The sequence below is a fragment of the Solanum tuberosum genome, unplaced genomic scaffold (genome assembly GCF_000226075.1).
Source record: "Solanum tuberosum cultivar DM 1-3 516 R44 unplaced genomic scaffold, SolTub_3.0 scf00172, whole genome shotgun sequence".
Classification (NCBI taxonomy): Eukaryota; Viridiplantae; Streptophyta; class Magnoliopsida; order Solanales; family Solanaceae; genus Solanum; species Solanum tuberosum.
This window is the reverse complement of record NW_006239095.1, coordinates 311562-338724: the sequence shown is the minus strand read 5'-3', so window position 1 is coordinate 338724 and position 27163 is coordinate 311562. Positions and strand designations below refer to the sequence as shown.

Genomic DNA, 27163 nt, shown 5'->3' with positions numbered 1-27163 from the left:
CCTTATTAGCAAGAAAAAATGTTCTCTGTTTTCCTTATGAGTTACTATTACTTTCAAGATCGCACAAATCTGTTACATAAATGCACCAAAACAAAGCAAGACACTCAGAAATAAATCAAATTTCAAAGATCTTAAGCCTAAATCAATAGTGGAAATACGAAGGTCCTCATTTTAATTTTAACTTCAAACAATAAACTTTTGTTTTCTTCTTAAACAAAATTTTATATAATTAAAACATCACATAAAAGTACTATAAACCCCAATTTACTATTAAGAATATATTTTTAATTTTTTTTAACAAAAAAAAAAACTGTTTCACTCTTCAAATAAAAATTATTTAGGGGACAAACTTCATATAAGAAAAGTTTGACGACCATTTTAGCATTTAAATTACTACTATCATAAACATATTACCGGCATCAGCAAGGGAGATTATTTCCCATTACCCAATTGAATGTTTGAAGCCCTAATTTATCAGTGAAATCAGTGGAGCAAAAGGGGATTTTTGTTTTTAAGTTTTTTAGTTTCAAAAGCTAAGTAGAGAAACCCCATTTGGTTGAAATTCAAGAATCTGCAGTTGAAAGGTAATTTATTTTTTGATGTTTTATAAGCATAGTAGAGAAACCCCATTTGGTTAAAAATCAAGAATTTGCAGCTTAAAAGTTTTTTTGTTTTGTTTTAATTCTTAAGCCTAAATCAATAGTGGAAATACGAAGGTCCTCATTTTAATTTTAACTTCAAACAATAAACTTTTGTTTTCTTCTTAAACAAAATTTTATATAATTAAAACATCACATAAAAGTACTATAAACCCCAATTTACTATTAAGAATATATTTTTAATTTTTTTTAACAAAAAAAAAAACTGTTTCACTCTTCAAATAAAAATTATTTAGGGGACAAACTTCATATAAGAAAAGTTTGACGACCATTTTAGCATTTAAATTACTACTATCATAAACATATTACCGGCATCAGCAAGGGAGATTATTTCCCATTACCCAATTGAATGTTTGAAGCCCTAATTTATCAGTGAAATCAGTGGAGCAAAAGGGGATTTTTGTTTTTAAGTTTTTTAGTTTCAAAAGCTAAGTAGAGAAACCCCATTTGGTTGAAATTCAAGAATCTGCAGTTGAAAGGTAATTTATTTTTTGATGTTTTATAAGCATAGTAGAGAAACCCCATTTGGTTAAAAATCAAGAATTTGCAGCTAAAAGGTAGGAAAAAAAAAGTTCCTCTTGTTCTATTTTCTGTTCACAAATGAGCTTGCTGCAATAATATGTTGTTGAAGTGTTGAATATGGAAACAGAAAGGGTGAATCTTTGTACTCAAAACTAGCTCTTTTTTCTCCTTTGAGTTTTAGTTAGAATGATTCTGAACTTTGCTTCAAAGTTTGGATTTTATTTATTTTTATTTGCTGGGGTTTCTGTCTTGACCCTTTTGTATTTGATGGAATTCTTTGCTGATTTCATGTTTTACAAACAAAAATGCTGACTTTTCCATGAAATTTGTCGAGGGGTAAACATATTCTTTGAAAATGTGGCAGAGCCAGGATTTTCACTAAGGGGTTCAAAATATGAATAAGTAAACAATGGAAGAAGCCGAATAGTGTAAGTTTCCGTCCCCCTCGGCCCTATCTGGCTCCGCCCCTGCTTTGAACCCATTTTGGAAATTTCTGATTGTTAAAGTTTGGAACTTTATTGTTTACTTGAGGTATGGTTTTGTTAATCCTTTTGCATTTCATAAAGTTGTATGGTTTAATGTGGTTGCCTTCTTTGCTTATTTCATGTTTCACAGCAAAAAGCTAATAATATCATGAAAAGTGTATTAAGTTATCTTCGAACCCAATTTGATAATTTCTGATTCTTTGTTGAAGTTTGAAACTTTTTGGTTTGTTGACACTATCATCATATGTTTTTATTTTATGTTTTGTAAAGATAGCAGAGATTGGAGACTATTCTGTTTGAGATAAACCTATGTAGGTGGTTTTCCTTTTTTGCTGACTCATATTTGGGTAATGCTTTTGTTCCTACAACCATTTTTTAAAATCATCTTGTTTTTTAGGTACTGGTTGTTGATTCTTATCCTGTATTTAGAATTTGGTTTTGTTCCAAGATCGTAAAATTTGAGATGCTTTTACTTACAAGGAAAACACTGCTTTTAATCATGTATTTGAAGATGCTTGGTTAATCCTCGTGCTATTGTGACCTTCCTATGGATTGTGATTTGAGTACATTCTGCCTTCATAAGAAACTTCGGTTAAATTCATTTTATTTCTTGGTCAGGTTTGTAGTTTTGAAGATTGTTACCTTTATTGGCTCTGTGGTCATGTACACTACTACATGATGGGAACTGAAGATAAGACACTGTTTTGTTTCTGTCATTGGGGTGGGAAGAATAAGGTGCTTCCAGATGGATCCACTTCGTATGTAGGAGGAATTACGGATCAGATTATTGTGAAGACAGGCATAAAGTACAATGATTTTGTGAATGCAGTTTTTGACCGATTAGGCATTGATCCTTCAGATAAGGTCCTGCAGTTTACAGTGAAGTTTGATAGGGCCCAATTGATACGCCTGAGAGACCAAGAAGGTGTCAATACTCTGTTACAATTTAATGATGGTTTTGCCCATGTTTATGCATCAAGTTCGGAGAAGGAGCCTAATTCTGAAGTTGCTCCTAATATGGCTACCACTAGGTAATAGCCGTCTTATAATGGTCCACAAGTTTTTATTATGCAAAGTTTTGTGAATACTTATAGTTTGATTATATATTTTATCACAGGATTTCAACCACTGAGGTTGAAGCGGTTTCTCTCGGAAGTGCTGAGGAAGAACAAGTGAGTGCTGATACTCCAATTCCTGCACCGTCAAACCAATGGATCACTGATGGAACTCCAGATGCTGCTGCCAACTGGAGTGAATTACTTGTTGGGGAAGGACAAGCTTTTGAAAATGCAGATGCTTTTAGGCTTGCAGTTTTCAAGTTCTCGATTGCGAATAGATTTCACTACAGAATTTTGCACAATAAACCTAGATATATTAGCATCCATTGTGCTGCTGATGGCTGCCCTTGGAAAGTAAGTGCTGGCATCGAGAAGAAATCTCAAAATGTATCCATTAGGAAATTTGTTGATTCTCATTCACATCCTCCTCTAGATTCATCGCAACTGAAACCTCGTATCAGGATGAAGTGGTTGGGGGGAATCATGCAAGAAGACATATTAGGCAGTCCTGATTGTTTGCCTCGTAAAGTGTGTGAGGATGCTGAGAAGAATTTGGCTATCAAATTGACCTACCGTCAGGCTTGGAGTGTGAAGCAGAGGATTAGGGAGGCAATCAATGAGAAGTCAGGTGAATCCTATAAACTGATTCCCTGGCTATGCAATCGCTTAATTGAGGCAATGCCCGGAACTATTGCTACATGGTCCTGCACCGAAGAAAACAGATTCAAGAGGCTCTTTGTGTCATATGACTGCTCAATACGTGGGTTCGATGTTGGATGCAGGCCTTTGATATTTGTTGATGTTTACAACTTGAATGGGCTGCACAACAGCTCCTTTATAGTTGCTTCTGCTTTGGATGCAGACAATGAGATGTATCCTCTATCTTATGGCATTCTCCTGTCTATGAACGAGGAAGATCTTCTGTGGTTTCTAGAAAAGCTAAAGCTCGTTGTGCAGAACCGCGAGGTCGTCGTAGTTTCTGGCACGAGTCTCCCTTTTCTCTCCAGCTTGGACAAAATGTTTGGTGATGAAAACCACAGTTTTTGTTTTCATTGCGTGAAAGAGAATTTTAATAAATTCATCGATGGTAATACTGCCTTTAAAGTGCAGGGTAGAGGTAAGGAGATTGCACTTAAGTACTTGAGTGACATTGCCTACGCACGAACACTAGATAGTTATAATGAAGCTCTAGGCAAGATCTGTTCTTTCCGCAGGGAATTGTATGATTGGGTGATAGCCAGCCAGCCAGAACGTTGGTCTAATGCCTTGTTCAGGAAACCTCGGTGGGATCATCTGAATTGTAAATCTACGGATTCTCTGAACTCTTTTATAGAGGAAGAGAAGTTTGTACATGTCCTAGAGTTGATGGAGGCTTATCATGAGAAGCTTTATATGTTATTACAGAGTAACAAGCTCAAGATTGAACAATGGAACCTTCCAATTGGTCCTCGGGTTGCTGAGAAGATTTTTGAAAACCAAAAGGCCGGTGATAGCCTAGCAGTGACGGTTCTATCAGATGTTGAGTTTAAATTACAGGAACTGCAGGGTAGAGAAGAAGTTGTAAACCTCAAACTCTGGACATGTACATGTTTAGAGTGGCAAATGACTGGCATTCCATGCAGCCATGCCTGCAACGCGATTACTATGACAAGTATGAACATCTATCAGTACGTTGCGGATTGGTACAAGAGGGAGACACAAGAACATATATATGCTGAAGTTATGGATGAACTCGCGAAATTTGACATACCACATCCAGATGACATCATTTCTTCAGCTTCCTCAGGTAATGACGTCGTTCTATGTCCACTTTCACCCCATATTAAAAGACCTCCTGGTCGTCCCCGGAAAGAACCCAAAGGACTTCAAGTTGAAACTGTAAAGAGACCCATACGTTGTTCCAAATGTGGCGGCGTTGGACATAACAAACGTACTAAATGTAGTTCTGTAGCACAGTAAATTATTGTTCAGGGTGTCAACTACTTTATCAGTGAACTATAAGACATATTTTGAGTGTTGGCAGTACTTTGGAGTTAGAATTTTGAGTCCACCTGTTTGAGCTCGGTCACATTGTCGATCCCAAGCCCGAGGTTGTAATGGGATGCTAGCCACAGTAAAACTAGTCAATGTATGATGAATGCTCACACTACAGAATATATTATCGAGATGTGCTTATAGAGGCATGTGTTTCCATGTTATTAGAAAATATAGAGAATTTCTAGTATTTTTTTAATCTTCTTTATTATGTATATTATTGACATGAGATGCGCTTAAATGGAGTGACATGTTCAGTGAAGATTCATATGGTCGATTTCAACTTCTTTATAATTGAGATAAATGAGTACAAATTACTTATCGAGTTCCATCTTTTTTTTCCAAATTTCAACACATTGAAATTATCTTGCGACTCATAATTAATCAATAATTTTTTCTATCATTCAAACATTTATCAATCATCCAAATAGATGAATACTTTCAATGTTTGTCTTGATAACCCCTTTTTTTCTTATTTTTGTTTTAAGGGTTGCTCTCCCAACTTCGTAGTATCGCTTATCACTTTGTTAATCGTGAAGAATAAGGATTTTACCTTTTTGAATTAACGAATCAAATTGTTGAACCATGATCACATTACAAAAAAAATAATCATAATCTCTATTTACAATCTTTTTTTTTGTTTAAAAAAACTTGATAAACATAATTGATCATAGACATTTTTTTCAAAATTACTATAAAAGTTGTTAAAAATGCGATGGAAATTAAATTCCATTATTCTCCAACAAAAGAAAAGATTATTCTTTTTTTCCCTTTTCTTGTGGGTCCCTTTTCTTGCTGACATAACACTCAAACAAACTACAAGTGACAGCTCACTTAAAAGCTACTTTTCACACAGACAAAACTACAAAAGTAGACACTAATTAATCTAACTAAAAATAATACTAAATATTAATTAAAATACAACTAAAAAATTAAATATTTAGCTAAAATCCCAAAAATCTTCAGAGTAAAGACACAAGATTTATCATATCAAAATCTACACAGATCTGTTCCATTTGTCTGCTTACTATTTTAATCCCCATTTTTCATTTCCTCTAACAAAACCAAAAAAACACTCTTTTTTCACAAACCCTCTTCAAGATCCAGTTTTTCTTCATAAAGATTGAATTTTTATTCAAGATCCAATCTTCTCTGCAAGTGAATTTGAGGGTTTTGAAGGTAATTAAAGTTAACCCTTTTCCCCTCTCAATCTCATTGTTATATCTGTATCTTTAGTCTTACATTCTTTATACAGTGCTTATCTACTTCAAGATCCAGTTTTTCATGTTGATTTTGTGTTTTTTAATAAAGGGTCAGTTTCAGATTAGAGGTGAGTAAGCTATTTTCTTGATTTTAGCTTAAAAATCTCATTTTTAGCTTAATCTTGATACTTTGATTTGGAGACTTTAGAGTTCAAGATACAATTTTTCTTGTTGTTTTTGTAGTTTTGAGTAAAGGGTCAGTTTCAGATGTGTTTTTTAGCTTAATCTTGGTAATCTTTTGTTAGAATTTAGAGTTTTTGTAGAAATGAAGGATTCAACAACAGATCCAATTGGGCAAAATTTGATAAAGGTTATAAGCAATGTGTGTTTCTCAGTTTTTGTGTTTTCTGTGCTTATAATTACTGTAATTGCTATTACATACCAACCCCCTGATCCATGGGAATCTTCTAGAGCCTTAACTAGGGTGTTTACCCAAATCGAAAACGCCACATTCAAAGTTGATAATTCTGTCTTAAAAACTGGTGAGGATGTTGCTAGTAGCCCTATTGAAGCTCCTGCTGGAGTTTTTACTTTAGTGCCGATTACTGAAGCTATTATCGAGAAATCTGAAGAGAATCTGTCGAATGAGACTTTGAAATCAGGATGTGAGGATGTGAATGTCGTGAATTGTTCGGATCCTCGGGTCTTGTTCACGATCGAGAGGTTTAATTTGAAGACCTTCAAATCCATTGCGTTTTTGGACTATCGAACGCCTGTTAACGGGTCGAAACCGAATGAATGTGATGTGGCGTGGAGGTTCCGAAACAAGAAAGAGAGATCTTGGAGAAAGTACAGGGATTTCCGGAGGTTTAAGATTGGTTTTACTGATGATTGTAGTTATAAAGTGGTACATGCAGGTCGCTGGCATTCAGGAGGTAATGCCCGTCGTCCGAGAATCCGAGTTAATTCCACTAGAACTAGTACAAGAGCCAAGATTGCTCCACCAGTTATAGATGAGGAGATCAATGATACCATTCCAATCATGGGATCGGATTCAGATTTCAAGAATGGGAGATACTTGTACTATTCTCGGGGTGGCGATTACTGTAAAGGAATGAACCAGTACATGTGGAGTTTTCTGTGTGCTTTAGGTGAGGCTCAGTACTTGAATCGCACATTCGTGATGGATTTAAGTATTTGTTTGGCATCTTCTCACACTAGTAGTCATAAGGATGAAGAAGGGAAAGACTTCAGGTTCTATTTTGATTTCGAACATTTGAAGGAGACCGCATACATTGTCGAGGAAGGAGACTTTCATAAAGATTGGAGGAAATGGAATAAGGCACATAAGAAGAAAATCTCTGTAAGAAAGGTTAAGGACTACAAAGTGTCCCCTGACCAACTGTTGAAGGATAAGAGCACAATTATATGGAGGCAATTTGATGCCCCTGAACCGGAGAACTATTGGTATCGAGTCTGTGAAGGGCCTTCTGCCAAATACATCCAGAGACCGTGGCACGCAGTGTGGAAATCAAAGCGACTGATGAATATAGTAACTGAGATCAGTGGAAGCATGGACTGGGATTTCGATGCTGTTCATGTTGTTCGTGGAGAGAAAGCACAGAATAAGGCGTTATGGCCCCATCTTGATGCTGATACATCCCCCGATTCCCTTGTCACGAAGCTTCAAGGAATTATCACACCTTGGAGGAATCTGTATGTTGCCACAAACGAGCCGTATTATAACTATTTTGATAAGCTTAGATCTCACTACAAGGTGCATTTGCTTGATGATTACAACTACTTGTGGAGTAATACAAGTGAGTGGTATAATGAAACAACACAACTGAATGGTGGCTCTCCAGTTGAATTTGATGGGTATATGAGAGTTGAAGTTGACACAGAGGTCCTTTATCGAGCAAAATCAAGGGTCGAGACATTTTACAACTTGACAAAAGATTGCAAGGATGGAATTAATACGTGCTAGACCACAAGGTGATAACCTTTAGTGCTCTGTATACGCCATTTACACTTGTTTCTGCTGTTTCTAAATTTGCTTAGTTGTTCTGTATTGGAGGTTTGAGCTATTTCACACTTGTCTCGTAACATATTTGTACAATATTCAGTACCATAATCTTCATTCGATTGAGATTCGTTGCGTCTATATCGTCTCCTTAAACTTTATCTTTCATTTTTTGAAGTTCTTCTCTCATTTTCTCCAAGGACGGGTATCGAAGCTCGAGTTCTCTACCATAATGTTCAAGAATTGGAACACTGAAATCTAACAAGTGCCATTTTTTCTTGAATTTGCTCATGTGCATATATTGATTCATAGCAGAAGTAACTTATCTACCTATTTGAATGAGGGTGTTGGCTCTCCAAAAATGTTGTCATACCCGTGTAAACTATGTTGTTCAGGCTCTTCAAAAATGTTGTCATGCTCGTGTTAGATCCCTTGGAAATGCACTACTTTAGGAGGATCCGACACGCGACCGGCGACATTTTTTGAAGAGTCTAGCAACATACATTTAAGTGTAATCAAGAACATAGGGGGTTAATTTCTCATATACCACACCTAAACCACACCTAAGGGTGTGACCTAGTGGTTAATGAAGTGGTTAAGAATCCTGAAGTCTCAGGTTCAAAAGTCAGCGGAGACAAAAAAACACTAGTTGATTCTTCTCATTTGTCCTAGCCTTGGTAGATAGAGTTATCTGGTATCTGTTGCTGGTCCGGACACCGTGATCATCAAAAAAAAATCTCATATACTCGCTCAACTAATAGTTATTATATTTCAGAAAGACTTTTTTTCTTGTTTTTGACTTTTCTCAACAAAGAAAGTGACTCTCTGAAATAATAACTGTTAGTCGACTGACCATATGAGAAATCAACTCAGAACAGAAGGTTGTTGAATCTCATTTCATTTCTAAACAAATCAAATGCTCTTTTTACCAAATTTACAACATCTCTCTTGCTACTCAAAACCAAACTATTTTTTTTTTCTTTTGTGTGCTCCTTTTTTCACTTGGAATTTTCATGTGAGTGGTAAAATTATGAAGTTTTTTTGTCAAACAATAGGATAATACAATCTTCACACTTGAGTACTATGACAAGATGAAGCCAGAAAATTATGAACTTCTTGTCACAGGTTCATCAGTGTTCCAACTTCTGCTTGGTGCTACTTGATTGTGTATTGGCACATATTCCTAGAAAAAAAAGAACAATATTAGATTTTGTACACTTTCTTGCTATTATAAGCCACAAGACTCATAACTAGGGGCGGAGCTAGAGTGGCAGAAGAGAATTCATCTAAATACTTTTTGGTCAAGAAATGGATAATTTTATGTATATATAGTCGATATTTAAAAATAGTTGCATTTTTGTTTTTTCTTCTCTTCCTTGAACACTTAGTGGGGATAAGGGGTCACCCTTTACCCTTTCTCCACTTGAATATAAGACTTTTGTTCGCGATAGGGTTTGAATTAATAACGTGCGTCTAATCCATACGTTACGCATTGCGCTCTTACTAGTTGAACCAAAGTCTAAGGGGACTTCTAGTTTTTTCTTTTATGATAACTGAGAATTCTCAAGAGCCAATTGACACATAGTTTGAAACTCAGTGAAGATAAGGGGTCAACCCTTTTATCTTTCTCCACTTGAATACAAGACTTTTGTTCGTGACAGAATTCAAACGCGTGACATATATTTAATCTGTACATCATACATTACGCTCTTACTATTTAACCAAGTACCTCCATTTTTTCCAAAAGCTCTTTGGGTGATGTAGCTGATATGACAATATTTCTTGCTGAAGGCTTAATAAATCCTTCTTCTACACCTTTGTCAAATAATCCAAGCAAGCAATCATAATATCCATCTATATTCAATAGTCCAACCTGTTTCATCATTGATCATGCCGGTAAAAATTTATTCGTACTCGATATTCATATTATGTCTCAATAAAAATAAAATAAGTGTAAATATGCTCAAAATACAGAGGTGAAAAAAAAATCGATCAATCGAGTATGTCTCAATCCTAAATGATCTTCCAAACATAAAGTGGTCGAGTTTCATTACAACAGATAAAAGATATAGCGGCAATAATAAATATGAATATTTATAACCAGCTAACATTCTATATAAATATCGTTATAGTCTTTAGCGATTCTGGATGCAATAACATTAACTTACCAATATAGCGCTCAATATTTTTGCTGCAATAAATATTACTGCCAAAAGAGAAATGTATTGTCACTAAATGTCTTTTCTTTTTTTTGTAATGTTATTTAAATCTTTAACTTTGTGGAATTGGATAATGTCAATATCATTGAATATTGGATGTTGGAATTAGTTATTTTAATTGCAATTTGATTATTATAATTCAAGAATCTTATATGCATGGTATTTCTTTATAATATTCTCAAATTGTGACATACTAACTACATCTATGACATAAAATTAAATAATTAGAAAATAGTTCTCAAAATCTTGGATTCACATTTAGTTTAGATTTATTTAATTTATTTTCTTATTGAGTGAGTTTATTAGGTGTGAAACATGACATAAGGCAGATTTAATAAATAAACCATATGTAAAATACTCGTATTATTCACTTTTTTATATTGTATATACACCGAATACAGATAAATATTTTTCTTTTATGGCGTGTGTAGACCTTTTATTTTTAATTTGAGTTAAGTTTTATTTGTACTAACTAATGTATATCTATATCACATTATTGTTAGATAAATAATTGAAAAGGGGAAAAAAAAATGCATAATATATGAGATCCCAAATCTTGGTTATATTATTTGATTTGATTTGAATTAATTAATTTTTCTTTTGCGTGACGTGGTGGTTCTCTTCTTTATTAAAAAAAACAAGAGAATATTCAAATAAAAAGTATATTCTAAAGTTTTATAGTGTTTAAGAATTATATATTTTTTTCATCTTCCCTCAATATATTTAATTAAAGCATTAGAAGTTGACTATTTATACGCAGACGACAGTGTAATGAGATGAATAAGATTTCCATGTTCTTAATTAGTAATTTTGAATTTGACTTATGAAAATGAAGAAATTAAACTAAAAATGGAGAAATTAAATTCCTGGTAGAAAATAATTTCTTTTAATCAAATGAACCTCATGTGACATAAATTCATATTAATCGAGCCAATAAATATCGAAAAATCAAAATTTATATATAAAAAATAAAAGAGAAACACCACCACTTGCCTGTAGGGACTAAAGAGACCCCTCAACGGCCATCATAATACCAACATTTTCTATCCTTTTTTTGTCCCATCAATCAAATGAAAGCTTTATATATTTATTATCAATAATAATATCTCTTTATTCATTAAAAAAATCTAATCAGAGGTTCAGATTTAGGCGATTGAGGATAGAGAAAATCGTCTACGAGACACTTCTCCTTTAATGAACCTTAATTATAACGCAATGTATGTGAATTCAGACTAATTGAGACATCATAAAAAGTAACAAACATCGAATGAAATTTTATATATATATATATATAAATATTCTTACTGGTTTTTCATGAATTCCAAGCTGTGACCATGTTATCACCTCAAGCAATTCTTCCATAGTTCCATACCCTCCTTTAATATCATCATCATTTTAACATGAAAAAAAAACCATATAATATATAAAATCAGACCCCTATATATATATATATGTAATGATTATCATCTATGACAACATTTTACGTATCGTAGCTGCTAAATTTTACATAAAATCAATTTTTTACGTTGTATTTTATCGCTCAACTATAACAATAATCCTCTTTAATTTTATAATAACATTATTTTCCACATCATGCCAATTTATATAAATTGTCATCTTCTCTAACAACATTTCACTATAAGTCAAGTTCTCCTTTCGAATCGACTTTTTCATGTCACATTTTACCTCTCTACAACAAACCACAACTCCATAACAACTTTTCACTATATATATAGCAACTAATTTTTCTTTGAAACCGATTTTTCATGAAATATATATTTTACCTCTTTAGAACACAGTCAATATCCTATTGCAGTAACATCATTTCAACATAACAATCAAATTTTATCTGCAACATATTTTTCATGTTATATTTTACTTCTCTATATAACAAACAATAACAACATATCAGTGTAATCAACATGTACACAGATCTTTCTACCTATAAAGGATAAAAATATTATTTTCGATAGACGCTCGACTAGTATCAAAAAATTAAAATTAGGGTTTTTAATAATTACCAGGAAGTGCAATAAAAGCATCAGCTCTACGAGCCATTTCAGCTTTTCTTTCATGCATATCTGAAACTATTAATACTTCTCCTACTGCATGGCCTGAAATCTGCTAAAATAACAATTTTATTATTTTATATAAAAAAAACATATATTATACAAAATTCATAATAATACCTCTACTGAAACAAGAGCTCTTGGAATTATTCTGTCCATTGAAAAAAAAAAAGAGAAAAAATTAATAAAAGTTAATCATATATATTATAGAATTTTGGTTCATAATTGTATTAATGCAAACAAAAACACACACATATATATCTAATTTTTTTAAAAATAGATTTTCACTTGTCTACACATCAATAAATCCTCCTTCAAGAAAAAACTAAAATTAATTTCATGCGATATTTACATCAATCTAATGAACACATGACATTCGTCTTAATCATATGTACTATGCGTCTCGAAAGAAATAAGTTTCTTGAAATTTTTCATCTCGAATTTCACTTCCGCACAAGAAATATAATGATCATGAGAAGTTGAAAAATTAATCCGATCCTTTCAATTTTTTATTGTGGAATCGATAAATTATACATCCTCATATATATATTCTCACTTCAATATTATCACCTAAGTAACTATAAGAAATTATAATTTGATGTAAACATCGATCGTGATGAGTTTTCTTATAAGTCTTTTCCTCCTCTCCTTTCCCTCCTATCTTTCCACAAGTTACAAATAAAAAAATATATAGAAAAAACACTACTAAAAATGTAATTTTCTTTTATGAATTTCTCGAGTCATGAAAAAATTGTTTTTTTTTAAAGTAATTATGAAATTCTCTTTAGAAGGTCATCGAAAATATAGTTTCTAACGAACTTCATGTCTTACCCAAGAACATTGCATCCACCATCATAAACAGCTTGAGAAACTAATCCCATAAGTCCAATACTTCCTCCTCCATAAACAAGATCAATTTTCCTCTCCACCTAATTAAAACAATAATTTAATGAATTATTATAATAAAAAAATATAATTTTTCAATAAAATATACAAAAAAATATTGAAACAAATATATCAAGAAAAATTAGAGGGAAAAAATTACCAATTCTCTTCCAAGATCAAGAGCAGCATCACTGAATATTTTTCTATATCCAGAATTACTTCCACAAAATACACAAATTTTCTTGAAATTACCCATATGAATATGAATAATACGATGTTTATAAAAAAAAAAATCTTCAAAGTACTTCAAAAAGAAACAACTAGAGATAGATTTTATTTGAGTACTCTGATAGAGTTTGATCACTTTAAGTGGTCAACCACATGATTAGATATATAAATAATAAGAAAATATATTAATTAAATAATTATTGAAAAAGTTATATTATTATGATAGGCTTGCATGACATGTAGGTAAGGTAAGGTCCATGGCCCATTTTTCTAATAGGATTACTTCATTACCATATATATTATTTATTTATATTTTTAAAATATTATGTATTTTATTAAATTTTCTATCATATGTTAAGGAAGATACACCTAGATATACATGTATGTTTCCCATCAGATATACTAAAATAGGGAGAAAGGCGAGCGAGATTTGTTATATGTAGCGAAGATACATGCAAATCACACTAGATACATGTATCTATTTATCTGGTGTAACTTGCATGTATCTGACCAGATACATAGGAGAGTGACAGCGAAATGGGGGAGCTAGGTGAGCGAGATTTGTTTTGTATCACAGATACACGCAAATCTACTTAGATACAGTGTTTCTAGAACAAATTACATCTAATCTTGACCTCATGTACCTCGAGATATATGTATATGGACGTAGTTGAACGTATATGAATGCACAAAAATCTGGTAAAATTTGTAATATTACAAATTAAACTAAAGTGTATCTAAATAATTAGCTCATAAACTAGTGAGATTTATGTAGGTTTCCTTCTTTTCGATTCAATCTCTGAAAAATAATTCTTATCATGAAATTTTAAATGTATGGTAAAATTCCAAGATATTAATTATTATGTTTTGTAGAAATTGCATCAACTGGTGTTCCTATTATTTTTTATATATATAAAATACCCACAATTACAAGGAGATATGAATTCCTCGTATAAAACAACATAACAATAATAATGTCCTAAAGTTTCACAGTGGAATATAGAAGTTTATGATAAACTATTTTTTTTTTAATTATAAGGACTGAAAGCTTCTATTTTGGATTTTACCTCTTCTTTATTGTTAATATTTATTTATTTATTTATTCTTATAAAGTCAAACAAAATTATCACTTTTATCCTTTTCAAACTCAACCTTTTTTTTTGTTTTTTTGGGTGGGTGCACCTTCTTGGAATTTTGGATCAAATTCATCTCCTCTATTTATTTATTTTTAGTTCTTTGAAATTAGTCTTATATTGTCCTTTAGAACTCTATTGAGGTGGCTATTGGCATTGTCTATATTCAATATAGCTTTTTTAAAATTAATTTTCTTCACTTTAATTTAATAAATCCAAGTTGAGAATAAGTTTGTCATTTACTTGTAAGAAAGTCAATGTACTCTTATTAAACTATACACTCTCATGTTTAATTAAAATTAAACATGTAATTAAAAACACCATATTTACTAAAAGTGTTTAATCAACTCCACAAGTAGGAAAGGCAATGTTGTTTTCAAGTATATTATTTAATTATTTTGACTAAAGTAGATATTTTATAATTTTCTATAGTCTCTATGTATAGGTGCTATTTTTAATTTATTTCTTTTAAGATATAAAATAGTAGAATGGTAGTGAATATTCATTGAGATTTAATTTGAGAATCCAATTGATACCAAGTGCTAACAACTATTGACTTTATTAAAAAAACATTTTTTTTAAAAAAAAAAGGAGTTACATCATCCACGACAAGTAAATGCAATTTGTAAATGTTAAGAAAATGTTTTGAATATGCATCGGAACGAATTCACTTTTATTATGGAGTGTTTTACCTTTAATTATAAAACAAAACTTTTCAAAAAATCGTTAAGACTCAAAGCAGATACTTAACACAAAATAGATAACATAATTTTTTTTGCATCATCCATGACAAATAAATGCAATTTATACATCAACTAGAAGTTGTATATGGTAGGGTTGTAAGTATTGCTCTAACTTTAATCAAAAGTCTCGAATTCAAGACCCGCATCATTTTATTTGCAATGTGTGGCTTTCCGAATGAATATAAATCAACGGAGCCTAAAGCACGTATTGAACATCGAAAGGGTAACAAAAATAGAGTCTATTATAATTTATACTATCAACGGGTATGATGAGATAGAAAAAAAGCCCTAATTATAACTTTAATTTAACCATAAAATATTTTGAGTTCGAGTCATGAAAATAGAATTATTTAGAACCAAGAATTATTTTTTATTTTGTAGAATTATTAGAGGTACCAATAACAGCAAATCATGTTTGCTTTTCACCATACAATTTGTTATATTATTATATAGATAAGAAATACTGATAATGAAGTTGGTTCCTAAAGGCATTATATACCTGTCATTGTTCCTATGTATTCACAAAACTCTCTTTCTATTTAATTTTTATAATAATCCTATATATTCACAACAAACAAAATAAGAAATTAGTGACCGACAATTCTATTTAATAACGAATTAGATAAAAAGATTTACCGTACTAATTATTAATTTTAGATAAAAAGATTTCAATATTTATGTCAAATCAATGAAAAGAAAATTCCCTTACTTTTTTTTCTCTTCTTAGGATAGGGGGTGGGGTCTTTCAATGTTTTTTTAATTTTTTGTTTTGTGATATTATATATATGGCTTTGCAAACAAATAATAAATCATTAGGGTTTAACCTTTGTTTGACTAATCCTTACTAATAATAATTAATAAAGGGCATATAAAATATCCCTTTTGTAATCACACACAATCAATTTCTATTATCTACTAGTATTATAGTATACCTAGCTACAAGAACATTTTCAAAATTCATATTTTTCAAATTTTAATTTTGACTCTAACGTAATTATTATGTGAATGATATTATATTTATATATATTTATTTGTTTTAGAGTTCGACTTATTTGGATTAGCTTCAAATAATTTTACGTTATTTTTTATCAAAGATGAGTCAATACCCAAAGCTCGAATTCACTAATTTCTAAGCCTGCCATCAAGGTTATGATGATACGAAGGGCCTATCATCCACTTCAACAACCACTAATTAAATCTTATATATCCCATATTTTTTTCTTCTAAAAGTTAAAATTAAAAAAAATATCCGTGCTTTATGTTAGTTGCAATTATAATCATGTTGCTTTTTTCTTTTGTTTGAGCAACTTATTATTATATCAAAAAGAAAAAAAATTGACATCCACACACAACCACCATTCACCAATATTGAAATGATGAGTATGACTATGATTCTTTCAAAATTTCTTGTGGAAAACACATGGACAAATTTGCTGCATTGTATATCGGAACGGATTCAAAATTTGAAGTTCACGTATTCTTGTAGCAATCTCAAGTTAATATCATAATAATAATTGAGGTATTGTTAATACTATACATAAAGTCATACAACATTTAACAAAATGACAATGGATGCATCTTGATCTTTTGATTTAGTTTTTTTTTTTTTTCTAGTACCGACACCAACGATAACAATATATTCAATATGATCCTACAAAGTGGAGTTTGAAGATGGTATCCCAATATCGACACTGCTTAATGAAAATTTTGTATACATCACTGTGTAACCAATCCTCTCGATCCGTCCCTAGTTGTATAATCATGCATTCTAGAAACAAAAAGGTGTCTGAAAAAGCTTAGATTAATTAGTTAAGTAATTTGGATTTGATCATGCATTTTAAAGATGTGTTACTTTACACTTCTAGTAGCAAGAACAAGTAAACCTAATACCAAATTGGTTAACAAAATAAACCTAATACCATATGAAAAATATTATATATAAGTTATAATTAATTTAATTAGATAAAAATAAGTCACTTGCGTTGTATAAGTTTCAATTAATTTATCTTATTTTGATTTGACATGTAGTTTAAGAAAATAAAAAAAAACTTTTAAATTTTGTGATCTTAAATTAATAAATTAAAAATATGTGAAATGTATGAAAACACCCTTCAATCTTGTGACCTTAACGTGTCGTGTGAAATATTAGAATTAAAAAATTACCAATTAGAAATGAGACACTTCATTAAATGGATTATTAAAAAAAAATTGAAACAGTAAATTGTAAAAACATGACTATTAATTATGTGCTTTTTGACCAAAACTATAATTATAGTGAATTAGTGATAATGACTGGATACTCGTGCAGCCACAGCCTTTCATAATTCTAATTAATCCCATTAATGCTGTGTATACCATAATTAATTAAGGCCCTATATGTGTCCCTCAAACATTGAGTTTCACTAAAAAATAAAACAAAAATCACTCGATGTCTGATATCTATAGTGGATCATTCTACTATTAAATGTTATCATTAGTCGTAACTCATAAGTACTTTTTCAACCTTAGTCAAAAATTTTGAGTTCGATGAGTTTTAAATAAAATCATTTTTAGTATGAATCGCTTTATCCCAAAATAAAATGTTTCAACATAAATTTAAATTAATTGAAAGTATCTTTTAATAGGAAAGTGTTACCCTCAAAATAAAGACTTTTTAACCCGAATCCAAATTAGTCGAATCCCAAAGCTGATACCGACCATCTATATGGAAACATAAAAATAGTCTAGCACATCCAGAAGCCCAATCATTTCCAAACAGGCCCAATCTTTTTATCTTTGCTGCAAATTATTCACAACAACAACAACATATCCAGTGAAATCCCATAAGTGGGGATCTGGGAGGATAGAATGTACGTAGACCTTACCATTACCTCGTGAATTTAGAGAGACTACTTCCGAAAGACACTCGACTCAAATGCAACAATTCAAAGGAGAAAGATGGGGACATTGCAATACATGGAGTAACATATCAAGGAACATTAGCTTAATACAACGAGTAGATCAATGGTTTTAGAGCCATTGTTTGAACACTTCTAAAGTTAGAGGTTCTTTAACCATTCTCTTCGTGATCACCGGATATTGATAGAAAAACACTCGCACCAAGAAAAGGTACCAAACCTAGGCTTAACGCCCCAACGAGCACAGTCAAAAGAGAAGCCTTTGGACAACTCGAAAGGAATCAGAGGAGAAATAAATCATTTCTTATCTTTAGATGTCTGTTATATGAAAGAAGTTTCCAATTACAACTAAATAAGAAGGTTACAATTACACATCAAATTACTATAGATACAAAAACATCATATTTTCTCGAAGAGCTAACTCACCAGGGAATATGTTGAGCACGCTACTACGAGAACCAGCAATAGTCACATGTGTTTATGAGGCGAAGTTTCGTCTTCAGAAATTAAGTAGAGGGTGACAATGGCAATGGCATTGGCATTGCTGACTCTGTCAAAGCCTCGTCTAATCTTCGTTGTGCAGACTTGGTTCTGTAACACCATATCTCAAAAGCCTCGCTAAGGTCTGGATATTTAACCTGTTCAGCACTTATCCAATCAGCTAGAATGTCAGCTTGATCATTTGACGGTAATGCTGAAACCAATGAAACTATAGCTCCCTCGACACATTGGCAAAGGTCATCGCTCATCTTGTATGGTAATGCAGCGTCCATTTTGCTCATTTCATCAGAAAGGGACTTCATTTTTCTTATGTATGGAAGCCATGTCTTGAGCAATTCTACTCGACTTTCTGCTGGAAGAACTACAGTTCCGTAACCTACTGCTTCCAATACTTTTGATGTCACTTCTATTAACTTTATCTTCAAATCCCACATGACAGAATCAAATCTTTTATCTTCGATGACCTTCAGTAAATTGCTCGATATATTAGACCAGTGAGTGACAAAGTCCTTCATGAGATCCATCTTCAAAAGAGTGTTATGCATCCATTCGAGGTCAAATAGACTCCGCATTATTTTCTTTTCCATATCCTTGTTCGCAATGTCAGGCTCCAAAATCAACGAGAATAATTCATTTTCAAAAGAAGAAAAGATTTTAGACACCACAATTCTAGTCTCCACTTTTATTTCATCATCAGCTATGACCAGGGGAATCTTTTCGTCGTCCTCAAGCATGAACTCAACCTGTTCTTGAGCTGACGCTCTTAGATCATCCTCGAATTGAGGGAATGAATCACCGGTAGAAGTGGCATAGCGGATGGCAGACAGGAAAACTTCTTTTGTGCCACTTAATTCTGTTTCTTGTATATCGGAAAATATGGGCATGGTATAAGAACTAAGTTTCTGAAAAGTTCCTATTATCTTGTACTCCCTATTAGATTATCTTGTACTCCTTATTCTCCGAGGAAAAGCAAACAACTGAGCTACGAAGAATCTCCTTAATTTGAAGAATCAGGGACTTCAAAAATATCAAAAGCACATACAAGAGAATAGTCCACCTGAACCGGAAAACGATCAATCTAGACGAATAAAACAAAGATTCGAAAGAAACAAGACTTGTAAGGAGTTGCAAATAGGAAAAAACAAAATGCAGGTAGCAAAAGGAGTTCTCTAACAAGCTAAAACATAACCAGATTACTAAAGTGCACTCTTCAAGTGTAATCCGGAATAAATGGGAGAAACAAGACCAAATCATCTGCTTAACATATATGAGACGTAAAAAAATGAATCTTGGGTCTAACTCAATACCAAAAGCTCAAAGAATGATTGCCGAAGTCCATATAAGGAGTCCAAAGTCATCACATCTCCCTGATGTGAGACTTAACACTAGACACTAATAACATAATCCACCTATGCAACTAAGATAAAAACAATCATCTTTAAAGATTTTTCTTTTTATAACCATGGTATACGAGCCAGCTTGCGCACCTCGACTAATTCCCCAAGGTACCAACTACCTCTCACTAGCACAAGTACCGGGGTAACTCTGTAAAGCAAAAGACCACTCTTTTACTTTTATTTTTCCTCATAATAAAAGATTGGAGTACAACAAATCGCTAACGAAAACAAGCAACTTCCTCTCAGATAACCTATTTGTTAACTTCTATCATCAACAAATTGAAGTAAAAGAGTACATTTTGATACATTCTACATATTTCTTAAACTACGTGTCAAGTCAAAACTTCTTTAATTCCAACTTTATACATGATATGTTTAACACCACAAGATTGAACTACGTTCCGATACATTCTACATATCTTAAGTTTAAGACCACGCAATTCAAAAATCTTAATTTCTTAAACTCCATGCGAAGTCAAAACCAGACAAACAAATTGAAACCGAGAGAGTAAAACAAACACATATGAACTAAACATGCAATAATCAAATTTTATCTCCTAACAGATCTCCAGCTATGCAAGGATATACAAAAAAAAATAAAATTGATTCCTTCAAGTTTTACAGGGCACCAGAATCAAGATATCAAGATTTAATTTTTATAGCATACAAAAAAACAATAATGTTTAAAAACACTACTTTATAATAGAAAAGGGGCTTACACTCATTTCACGGTTCGAACTCATGACCTGACAAACTTTAAGTTGCTCCAAAGCTTCACCTTCACTATTATTAACATTAATTAAGAGCAAATTAGGACACAAATGCAACTAATTAGTTAAAAATTAAGAAAAAATGGAACTTAAATTTGATAAAAAAAATCTTGGTAAAAGGGGTTTTTGCAGGTTAAGTAGAGCTCAACCTGAAGAAGAAATCTATGGAGTTAATTGAAATTGGGCTTTTTCGGGTCAAAATTTGAGTCCGTTTTTTGTTCATTGGTATGGGCTTTTGAATTGGGCCCCCAATATCTCTCTTTTGGCCCTTTTGATTTTGAGGTACCTTCCATATTATATTGGTTTTATAATGTATATATATATATATATGGCTGAACCCATCGGTGGCCCCCTAAAATTGGCACCAACTTTCACTTAGACACCTTAACTAAGCTTTGTTCATTTTAGACACCTCATGTCATGTCCCGCTGTGTCATTTTGACACTTTTTACTGAATTGACAAAGTGTGTATGTAGCACTGATTTTAAGCGCGTAGAAAGCATAAGAGTTAGCTCGAAGATACTTCCTAAACGGGCTAGTAATTACAGCAAGATTACCAAACTGGGCTAACTTATTACACATAGATGGCCTAATTAGTTTAATAGAGATGTCTTTATTATTGTCTTTAGCAAGCTAGTCTTTGATATGTCCTGGGGAAGATTACAAAAGGATAACCTTGTTATAGGTTGTTAGCTTCAATCCTTGCTTAGCTAGTATATTTGCTACGTAGTTATCCTGCCTGAAGTTATGTTCAACTAGTGGATTCTGCAAAGTCTTTAACAGTGATTTGCATTCAAGGTTAATAGATTCATAAGGGGAAAGAAAATTGTGTGTGTGTGTTGGGGGTGGGGGGGGGGGGATGAAAGAGAGAAATATTATTAGGTTTCTTAAAGATGAAATCAAACTAAACCGAACCAATAACAATTAAATCAATTAAAAAATAATTAAATTTCTTTGATTTTGATTTTAACCAAAAACCGATCTAAAACATTTTTACCAAGATCTCCACATTTAAATATAAGAACTACCGGTCAATCTTATATAAAAACCAAAATAATCGAAATTAAATATTTTAAAAAAAGAAACATCACCAATTGATTATAAGAAAAAAATACAAACAAATATATATTTGCTTCTCTAGGAAAAAAATAAGAACTACTTTCACAATGCTCCATTATTCTTGGTCATAAATAGCCAAAATATCTTTTATATTACAACTAATATTCAACTTAGAATTAGTTCCCTAATATCATTGACTCAACCCATTTTAATTCATTTTTTGTCATTTTATTGTTATTTTACGTACTAAACCTATGCAATATAAATAGTGGTTTAAAACTTGGAAGCTCTTTTTATTATTCTTATATTGCTCTCTTCTAGTAGTTGGTTTCAAATTAATGAAACCTAATATTCCTTATTTTTTCTCCTAAAATTTCATTTGTTTTTCCATATACAAAATTTTCAATTTTATTTTACAATTAGTATTTCTCTCTGAAAATATGGCAATGGCAGCGATTTTCCCGGGTGAGTCAAATAATTTAATTAATTTCTAGAATTATTTTTCTTATTTGTCTCTAAATAGTCTGTAGCTAATAGATTTTTGTTGATTATCCACCGTTAGATCAAATTAACAATGAATCTTGATGCTGATCGATAGAAATTTTGTGGCTAATCTTGTTTAATCTTAGAGCTAGTAAAATGGTATTAATTAGAAACAAAATTTTCATGTCTTTATTTTCATATATTTTTGGAACTCTAGATAATACATATATTCTCTCATGTACATATAGTTCTATATTATTATGTGTTTGTTGACAACATATTTTATTTTAATTTCTTCAAGCTATACATTTTTTTTAAAATGCTTGGCTGGTAATTTTTTTTTTCTTTTATTACCTTTTTTGTAAAAGTAGTAGTTAAATCAATTAGTTAAACGCATATGTTAGCTACCTAAATGTCGACTTGTAGTTTTGACTAGTTATATCATATATGAATTATGATCATATTATATATGTACTAAAAAATGTAGTGCATGCTACACATAATTATATTTAATTTCAGACCATTAGGTGTTTTCTATTTCTTTCTATATATAAATGGTATAATTTATTTTATTTTTATTTTTATTATTATTATTATTATATATAGTAATTACACTATCTCAAAAATGATCTTTAGCGGCAATTAATTAACGGCAATAGCTTAATTGCCACTAAAAATGTATTTTTAAGCTGCATTTAGCACTCTTTATAAATGTCCCTAAAGCCTATAGCGACACTGAATCCAATGGTCGGCATTTAACTAATGCCGGTAAAGGCTTTATTGCTCTTTGTTAATATGTATATTTATTGCCGCTAAAAGTTATTTTTTTTAGTGTTAGAACATGTCTCGCTAAGTCGCTATGATTACAATAATAATTACGTCTTAGTCCAAAATAAGGGGGAGTCGGATATATATTCTTACTACTAACCATATAGTTACTCCATATAAATTATTTCAATTCAATATTATAATCATTCCCGCTATTTATTTATTTTTATTTTTAAAAAAGATAACATTTGCAGAAGAAGTGTCACTCGTTCAATAAAAATAATATTTATCCGTTTGATAAAAAATATTTACAAACTAAAAAAAAATAATCAATTTTTTTGACAAATTAGCTCGTTGGAAACGTTCCTCGTGAACCTTCTTTTTTTTTTCTAGAAAATCCCACATTTCTATTAATAATATCCATCGGAAAATCATGTTTTCTATAATAATTAAAAAAAATAGCAGACAGATATATAAACAATATTATATTGTAGGTGTATAGTCAACTATTAATATTTCTGAGCGACCAACTATATAACTTTTCCGTTTTAAAATTTGAAATTTTATAAATTCAAAATCTTAGTTTTGCCTTTGAGTTAAAGAATTATTATTGACTCTAAAATTGCACAAGAAATTATGAATGCATATTATGTAGAGTTAGTTACCTACCAATCACATGTGCAGTATATTAAATAAATAAAAAAAGACTGGTAGTTGTGAATATTTGGTCGAAATGTAGTATTTTCATGTTGTTATCAAACATAATGGAAGATGTAACCAAATGCTTGACAATTGAAGAAATAGTTAGATTGGTCGAAAACACATCTAAAATATTTTAATTTTTGAGTTTTATATTTGAATTATCAGGTGTATGAGTTTTTTACGTAAATTATTACTAAATATTTATCAAAACACACCTTGACGATCGATCAGTTATTCACTTTTGCTATCATATATTAATCGATCAACAATTAGCATAGTGAAGAATTATTAGCAGATAAATTAGGAATTACTTTATTGTCCGGCAATTATTAGATATATAGTCCTATAATCTATGCATGAGCTATTGGTCCATTGTGACTCCTTAAATTTAAAATATCGAGTTGATTTAGTCTAATTTCGTTTCGAAAATCAATCAGATACATTTTTAAAATGAAAAAATATGACGATTAATTTAGAATGGAGGGAGTAATTATTAATATTATAAAATATATAACTTATAGTAAGTCCATATGTGCATCCCTCACACACATACATATTGTATAACAATATCAGTAAGATTGATCATCACTTATAAATCACATTAAAAATTTAAGACAATATAGTGTATCTAGAAAATCACCAAGAGAAGAAAAATTGTATTGACTTACAAATATCAATATAAGAATCCATTTTTTTTATATATATACAAACATGTGAAGATAATTAATTAACAAGGCATATATATATATATATATATAAAAATCAAACACTTTCATTATTCATCCATTCTCTTGAGATTATTTTGATCATATGAAGGTGTAGATGAAGCCATAAAAAGATCAAAATCTTGCAATGTACCATTGATTTGTTGATTTTGGCAATTCATGAACATGTCTTCATTGATCAAAGAATTCAAGAAGGAGGAGAAGACATCGTCTGCGCAACAATTCATTTCATCATCTCCTTCATCATGAACCACAATATTCATATCATCATCGCGATAATTGGCAAGCATCACATTACTGCTCTGATACTGATAATCATCATCAGGACTCGTAATTTCTCCAGGACAGTTATTATTGTTGATGCTACTTCCTAAGGGTTCTTTCATTTGGAAATTAGGATTGTAAATGGGGTTTGGAGTATTAATTGTGTTGAGATCATAATCATTTGCTAGTTTTGAGGTTGAAGAAGGAGAAGAAGAATTAGCTTTGTTTGTAATAATATGATTATCATCACTAGAGGAATTAGGGTTGTTAAATATTAATGGTTTGTGTGTTCTTGGATCTATTCCTTGGCTAATTAATTTCTTGCTAAGGTGAGTATTCCAATAATTTTTTATCTCGTTATCTGTTCTTCCTGGAATTCTCCCTGCTATCAATGACCACCTAAAAAAATTTCCGATTAAAAAAATGAGTTTAAATTTTGTGCAATATTAATATACATATAACTTTCTTACACCATCAAGCTAAGTTACAATGACAGATAAACCTTCATAGCATATATAATATGGTAACATTAAAAAATACAATAACAACAAGAAAAAATAACACCTAATTAAGGAACAAAACAGACCAGATGGTAGAGTGTAAAAAATAAATATATAACTAAAGTTGATATTATTAATCACCAAAATGAATCCTTTAGTTAGCTCCTTAATTAAAGATTTCAAGTTCGAATCTGGGAAATAAATCTACTGTTGGCGAGTGTTTTAACTCTGAAAGTCAATAACATAGCTACATCGCTTGGAAGGTGGCCGGTCAGTTGAACTCTTTTATCGAAAAATATATATTAAAAATTACTTTTATAAATATAAACATATACTAAATCTTAAACAATTCTTAGTGAAGTTCTTGATTTCTCCCCCAAAATGATACCTTTCAGCGCGAATACAAATTTAATCAAGCCCCACTATAATATCAAACACCGAGTATGAAACAAAATATATAGGTCACAACAAAGGATAAAAAAAAACCCTAATTAATAACAAGCAGATTTAAAGATGGCCGGTTGAACATATACAAAAAAAACAACAATATAGAGAGAAAAAAATACATACATAGAAATATGTGAAAAATTACTTTTGAACAATTCTTAGTGAAGTTCCTAATTTCTCCCCAAAATGACATTTCAGGCAATATAAAGTATCGAACACCAGATGTGAAACAAAATACATAGGTAAGCGCACAGGATAAAGGAAACCCTAGTGGAATAACTAGCAAATCTTAACAAAAAAAAAATCAAGATAAGGGTTTTCATTTTCATTTCTTGTTCTTTTTATTTTTAACAAACAATTATAAGCCCTAAAATGATGATATATATATTGAAGAATTGAAATTAATTTAGAAGGACCTGTTCCCTAGGAGGCGATGGAGGCGGAGGATGAGATCTTCCTCCTCCGGCGAAATATGTCCGCGTTTAACGGAAGGGCGGAGGTAGTTCATCCAACGAAGGCGACAACTCTTCCCACAACGGAAGAGTCCCGCCTTCTTTGGGAGTGTACGCCACCGCCCTTCCCCTTCTTTACTGACGTAATTCGTCAGTAATTCGTCTTCTTCTAGTGTCCATGGACCCCTTTTTAACCCTATTTTTGTACAACATGGTGTTACAACTTTGTTTCTTGACGATGATAATGATGATGATGATGGTGTTCTCATATTTTTTTTGTTGTTGAAAAAAATGGAGATAATGGATTGTTGAGTTTTTGGTTTGCATGTTAATTAATTAAAGTTGGGTGAGAGTAATAATGTCTAAGTTACTCAATTTGGGAGGGGTGGAAATGGAGTGTGTTTTGTTACGTATGTTGCATTTGGAACAAGTTTTGGTTTTAATTTAGTGAAATTTTTAATTATTTTTTAATAAGCGTACGCGTCTTGAGTAATTTTACAAAGTATATATTATATATCTTTAATCAGTATAAGTGTCGAGTAATTCTATCCATCTAAGGTATAGATGGATTGGATGAGAAGAATTCATATAGAGCTTTTTGTTTTTTAATTGGATTTGAATGTGAGATCTCGTAATTTTTAATTTACTTCATTGACTATGTTTTATCTTCATTGATTTGGTTTAAATTATACTCTCTTCGTCTACTTTTAATTGTCATATTGCGATTTTCGAAAGTTAATTTAACTAATTTTCAAAGTTAAATTAGATTACATTAATTCGATATTTTAAACAAAAAAATTTAGATATTCAAAAACTATAAGAAAAGTACTATAATTTGCAATTTTTTGCATATCAATATGATAAAAAAATACATCGTAAAATGTTAGTCAAAGTTCCTATAGTTTGTCTCTAAAAAAGAAAACCATGACAATTAAATA

General features: G+C 31.3%; 5 protein-coding genes across 8 annotated transcripts; 2 read left to right on the top strand and 3 right to left on the bottom strand.

Annotated features, from left to right (window-relative positions):
- Positions 1 to 407: 407 nt before the first annotated feature.
- LOC102596455 (uncharacterized) lies at positions 408 to 4955 on the top strand. Of its 3 annotated transcripts, none has more exons than XM_015311660.1 (3): positions 408 to 584; positions 2285 to 2697; positions 2784 to 4955. In XM_015311660.1, exons 2-3 carry the CDS (start codon positions 2342 to 2344, stop codon positions 4681 to 4683), a joined length of 2256 nt encoding a protein of 751 aa, XP_015167146.1. In that variant the 5' UTR covers positions 408 to 584; positions 2285 to 2341; the 3' UTR covers positions 4684 to 4955. The 3 variants fall into 3 exon arrangements, with proteins under 3 accessions (XP_015167146.1, XP_006354134.1, XP_006354135.1); XM_006354072.2 differs by lacking the exon at positions 408 to 584 and adding an exon at positions 962 to 1138; XM_006354073.2 differs by lacking the exon at positions 408 to 584 and adding an exon at positions 1301 to 1712.
- A 772-nt stretch (positions 4956 to 5727) lies between these two features.
- On the top strand, positions 5728 to 8124 carry LOC102596121 (uncharacterized). Its single transcript, XM_006354071.2, has one exon. It carries the CDS (start codon positions 6286 to 6288, stop codon positions 7945 to 7947), a length of 1662 nt encoding a protein of 553 aa, XP_006354133.1. The 5' UTR covers positions 5728 to 6285; the 3' UTR covers positions 7948 to 8124.
- A 748-nt stretch (positions 8125 to 8872) lies between these two features.
- LOC102595783 (cytokinin riboside 5'-monophosphate phosphoribohydrolase LOG8-like) lies at positions 8873 to 13509 on the bottom strand. Of its 2 annotated transcripts, none has more exons than XM_015311659.1 (7): positions 13317 to 13509; positions 13103 to 13200; positions 12392 to 12422; positions 12224 to 12326; positions 11508 to 11578; positions 9713 to 9856; positions 8873 to 9166 (listed from the first exon to the last, which is right to left on the bottom strand). In XM_015311659.1, exons 1-7 carry the CDS (start codon positions 13410 to 13412, stop codon positions 9089 to 9091), a joined length of 621 nt encoding a protein of 206 aa, XP_015167145.1. In that variant the 5' UTR covers positions 13413 to 13509; the 3' UTR covers positions 8873 to 9088. The 2 variants fall into 2 exon arrangements, with proteins under 2 accessions (XP_015167145.1, XP_006354132.1); XM_006354070.2 differs by having other exon boundaries at positions 8874 to 9166; positions 12224 to 12323.
- Positions 13510 to 18434: 4925 nt separating this feature from the next.
- LOC102595457 (BTB/POZ domain-containing protein At3g05675) lies at positions 18435 to 20965 on the bottom strand. The gene is made up of 2 exons (XM_006354069.2): positions 20775 to 20965; positions 18435 to 19715 (listed from the first exon to the last, which is right to left on the bottom strand). The coding sequence occupies exon 2, from the start codon at positions 19540 to 19542 to the stop codon at positions 18664 to 18666; it is 879 nt and encodes a 292-aa protein (XP_006354131.1). The 5' UTR covers positions 19543 to 19715; positions 20775 to 20965; the 3' UTR covers positions 18435 to 18663.
- Positions 20966 to 24612: 3647 nt separating this feature from the next.
- LOC102601520 (transcription repressor MYB5-like) lies at positions 24613 to 26494 on the bottom strand. The gene is made up of 2 exons (XM_006354163.1): positions 26190 to 26494; positions 24613 to 25225 (listed from the first exon to the last, which is right to left on the bottom strand). The coding sequence occupies exons 1-2, from the start codon at positions 26492 to 26494 to the stop codon at positions 24613 to 24615; spliced, it is 918 nt and encodes a 305-aa protein (XP_006354225.1).
- Positions 26495 to 27163: the final 669 nt, after the last annotated feature.

What these genes read in the sequence shown, in the direction of transcription:
- LOC102595457 (XM_006354069.2), bottom strand. Translation starts at nt 19,542, where the DNA reads ATGCCCATATTTTCCGATATACAAGAAACAGAATTAAGTGGCACAAAA.
- LOC102601520 (XM_006354163.1), bottom strand. Translation starts at nt 26,494, where the DNA reads ATGAGAACACCATCATCATCATCATTATCATCGTCAAGAAACAAAGTT. An exon ending in CATCGCCTCCTAGGGAACAG is followed by an intron (nt 25,226 to 26,189) that starts GTCCTTCTAAAT and finishes AAATTTTTTTAG; the next exon opens with GTGGTCATTGATAGCAGGGA.
- LOC102595783 (XM_015311659.1), bottom strand. Translation starts at nt 13,412, where the DNA reads ATGGGTAATTTCAAGAAAATTTGTGTATTTTGTGGAAGTAATTCTGGA. An exon ending in TGCTTTTATTGCACTTCCTG is followed by an intron (nt 11,579 to 12,223) that starts GTAATTATTAAA and finishes ATGATATTAAAG; the next exon opens with GAGGGTATGGAACTATGGAA. An exon ending in AGCTTTTGGAAAAAATGGAG is followed by an intron (nt 9,167 to 9,712) that starts GTACTTGGTTAA and finishes TTTTTTTTCTAG; the next exon opens with GAATATGTGCCAATACACAA.
- LOC102596121 (XM_006354071.2), top strand. Translation starts at nt 6,286, where the DNA reads ATGAAGGATTCAACAACAGATCCAATTGGGCAAAATTTGATAAAGGTT.
- LOC102596455 (XM_015311660.1), top strand. Translation starts at nt 2,342, where the DNA reads ATGATGGGAACTGAAGATAAGACACTGTTTTGTTTCTGTCATTGGGGT. An exon ending in CCTAATATGGCTACCACTAG is followed by an intron (nt 2,698 to 2,783) that starts GTAATAGCCGTC and finishes ATTTTATCACAG; the next exon opens with GATTTCAACCACTGAGGTTG.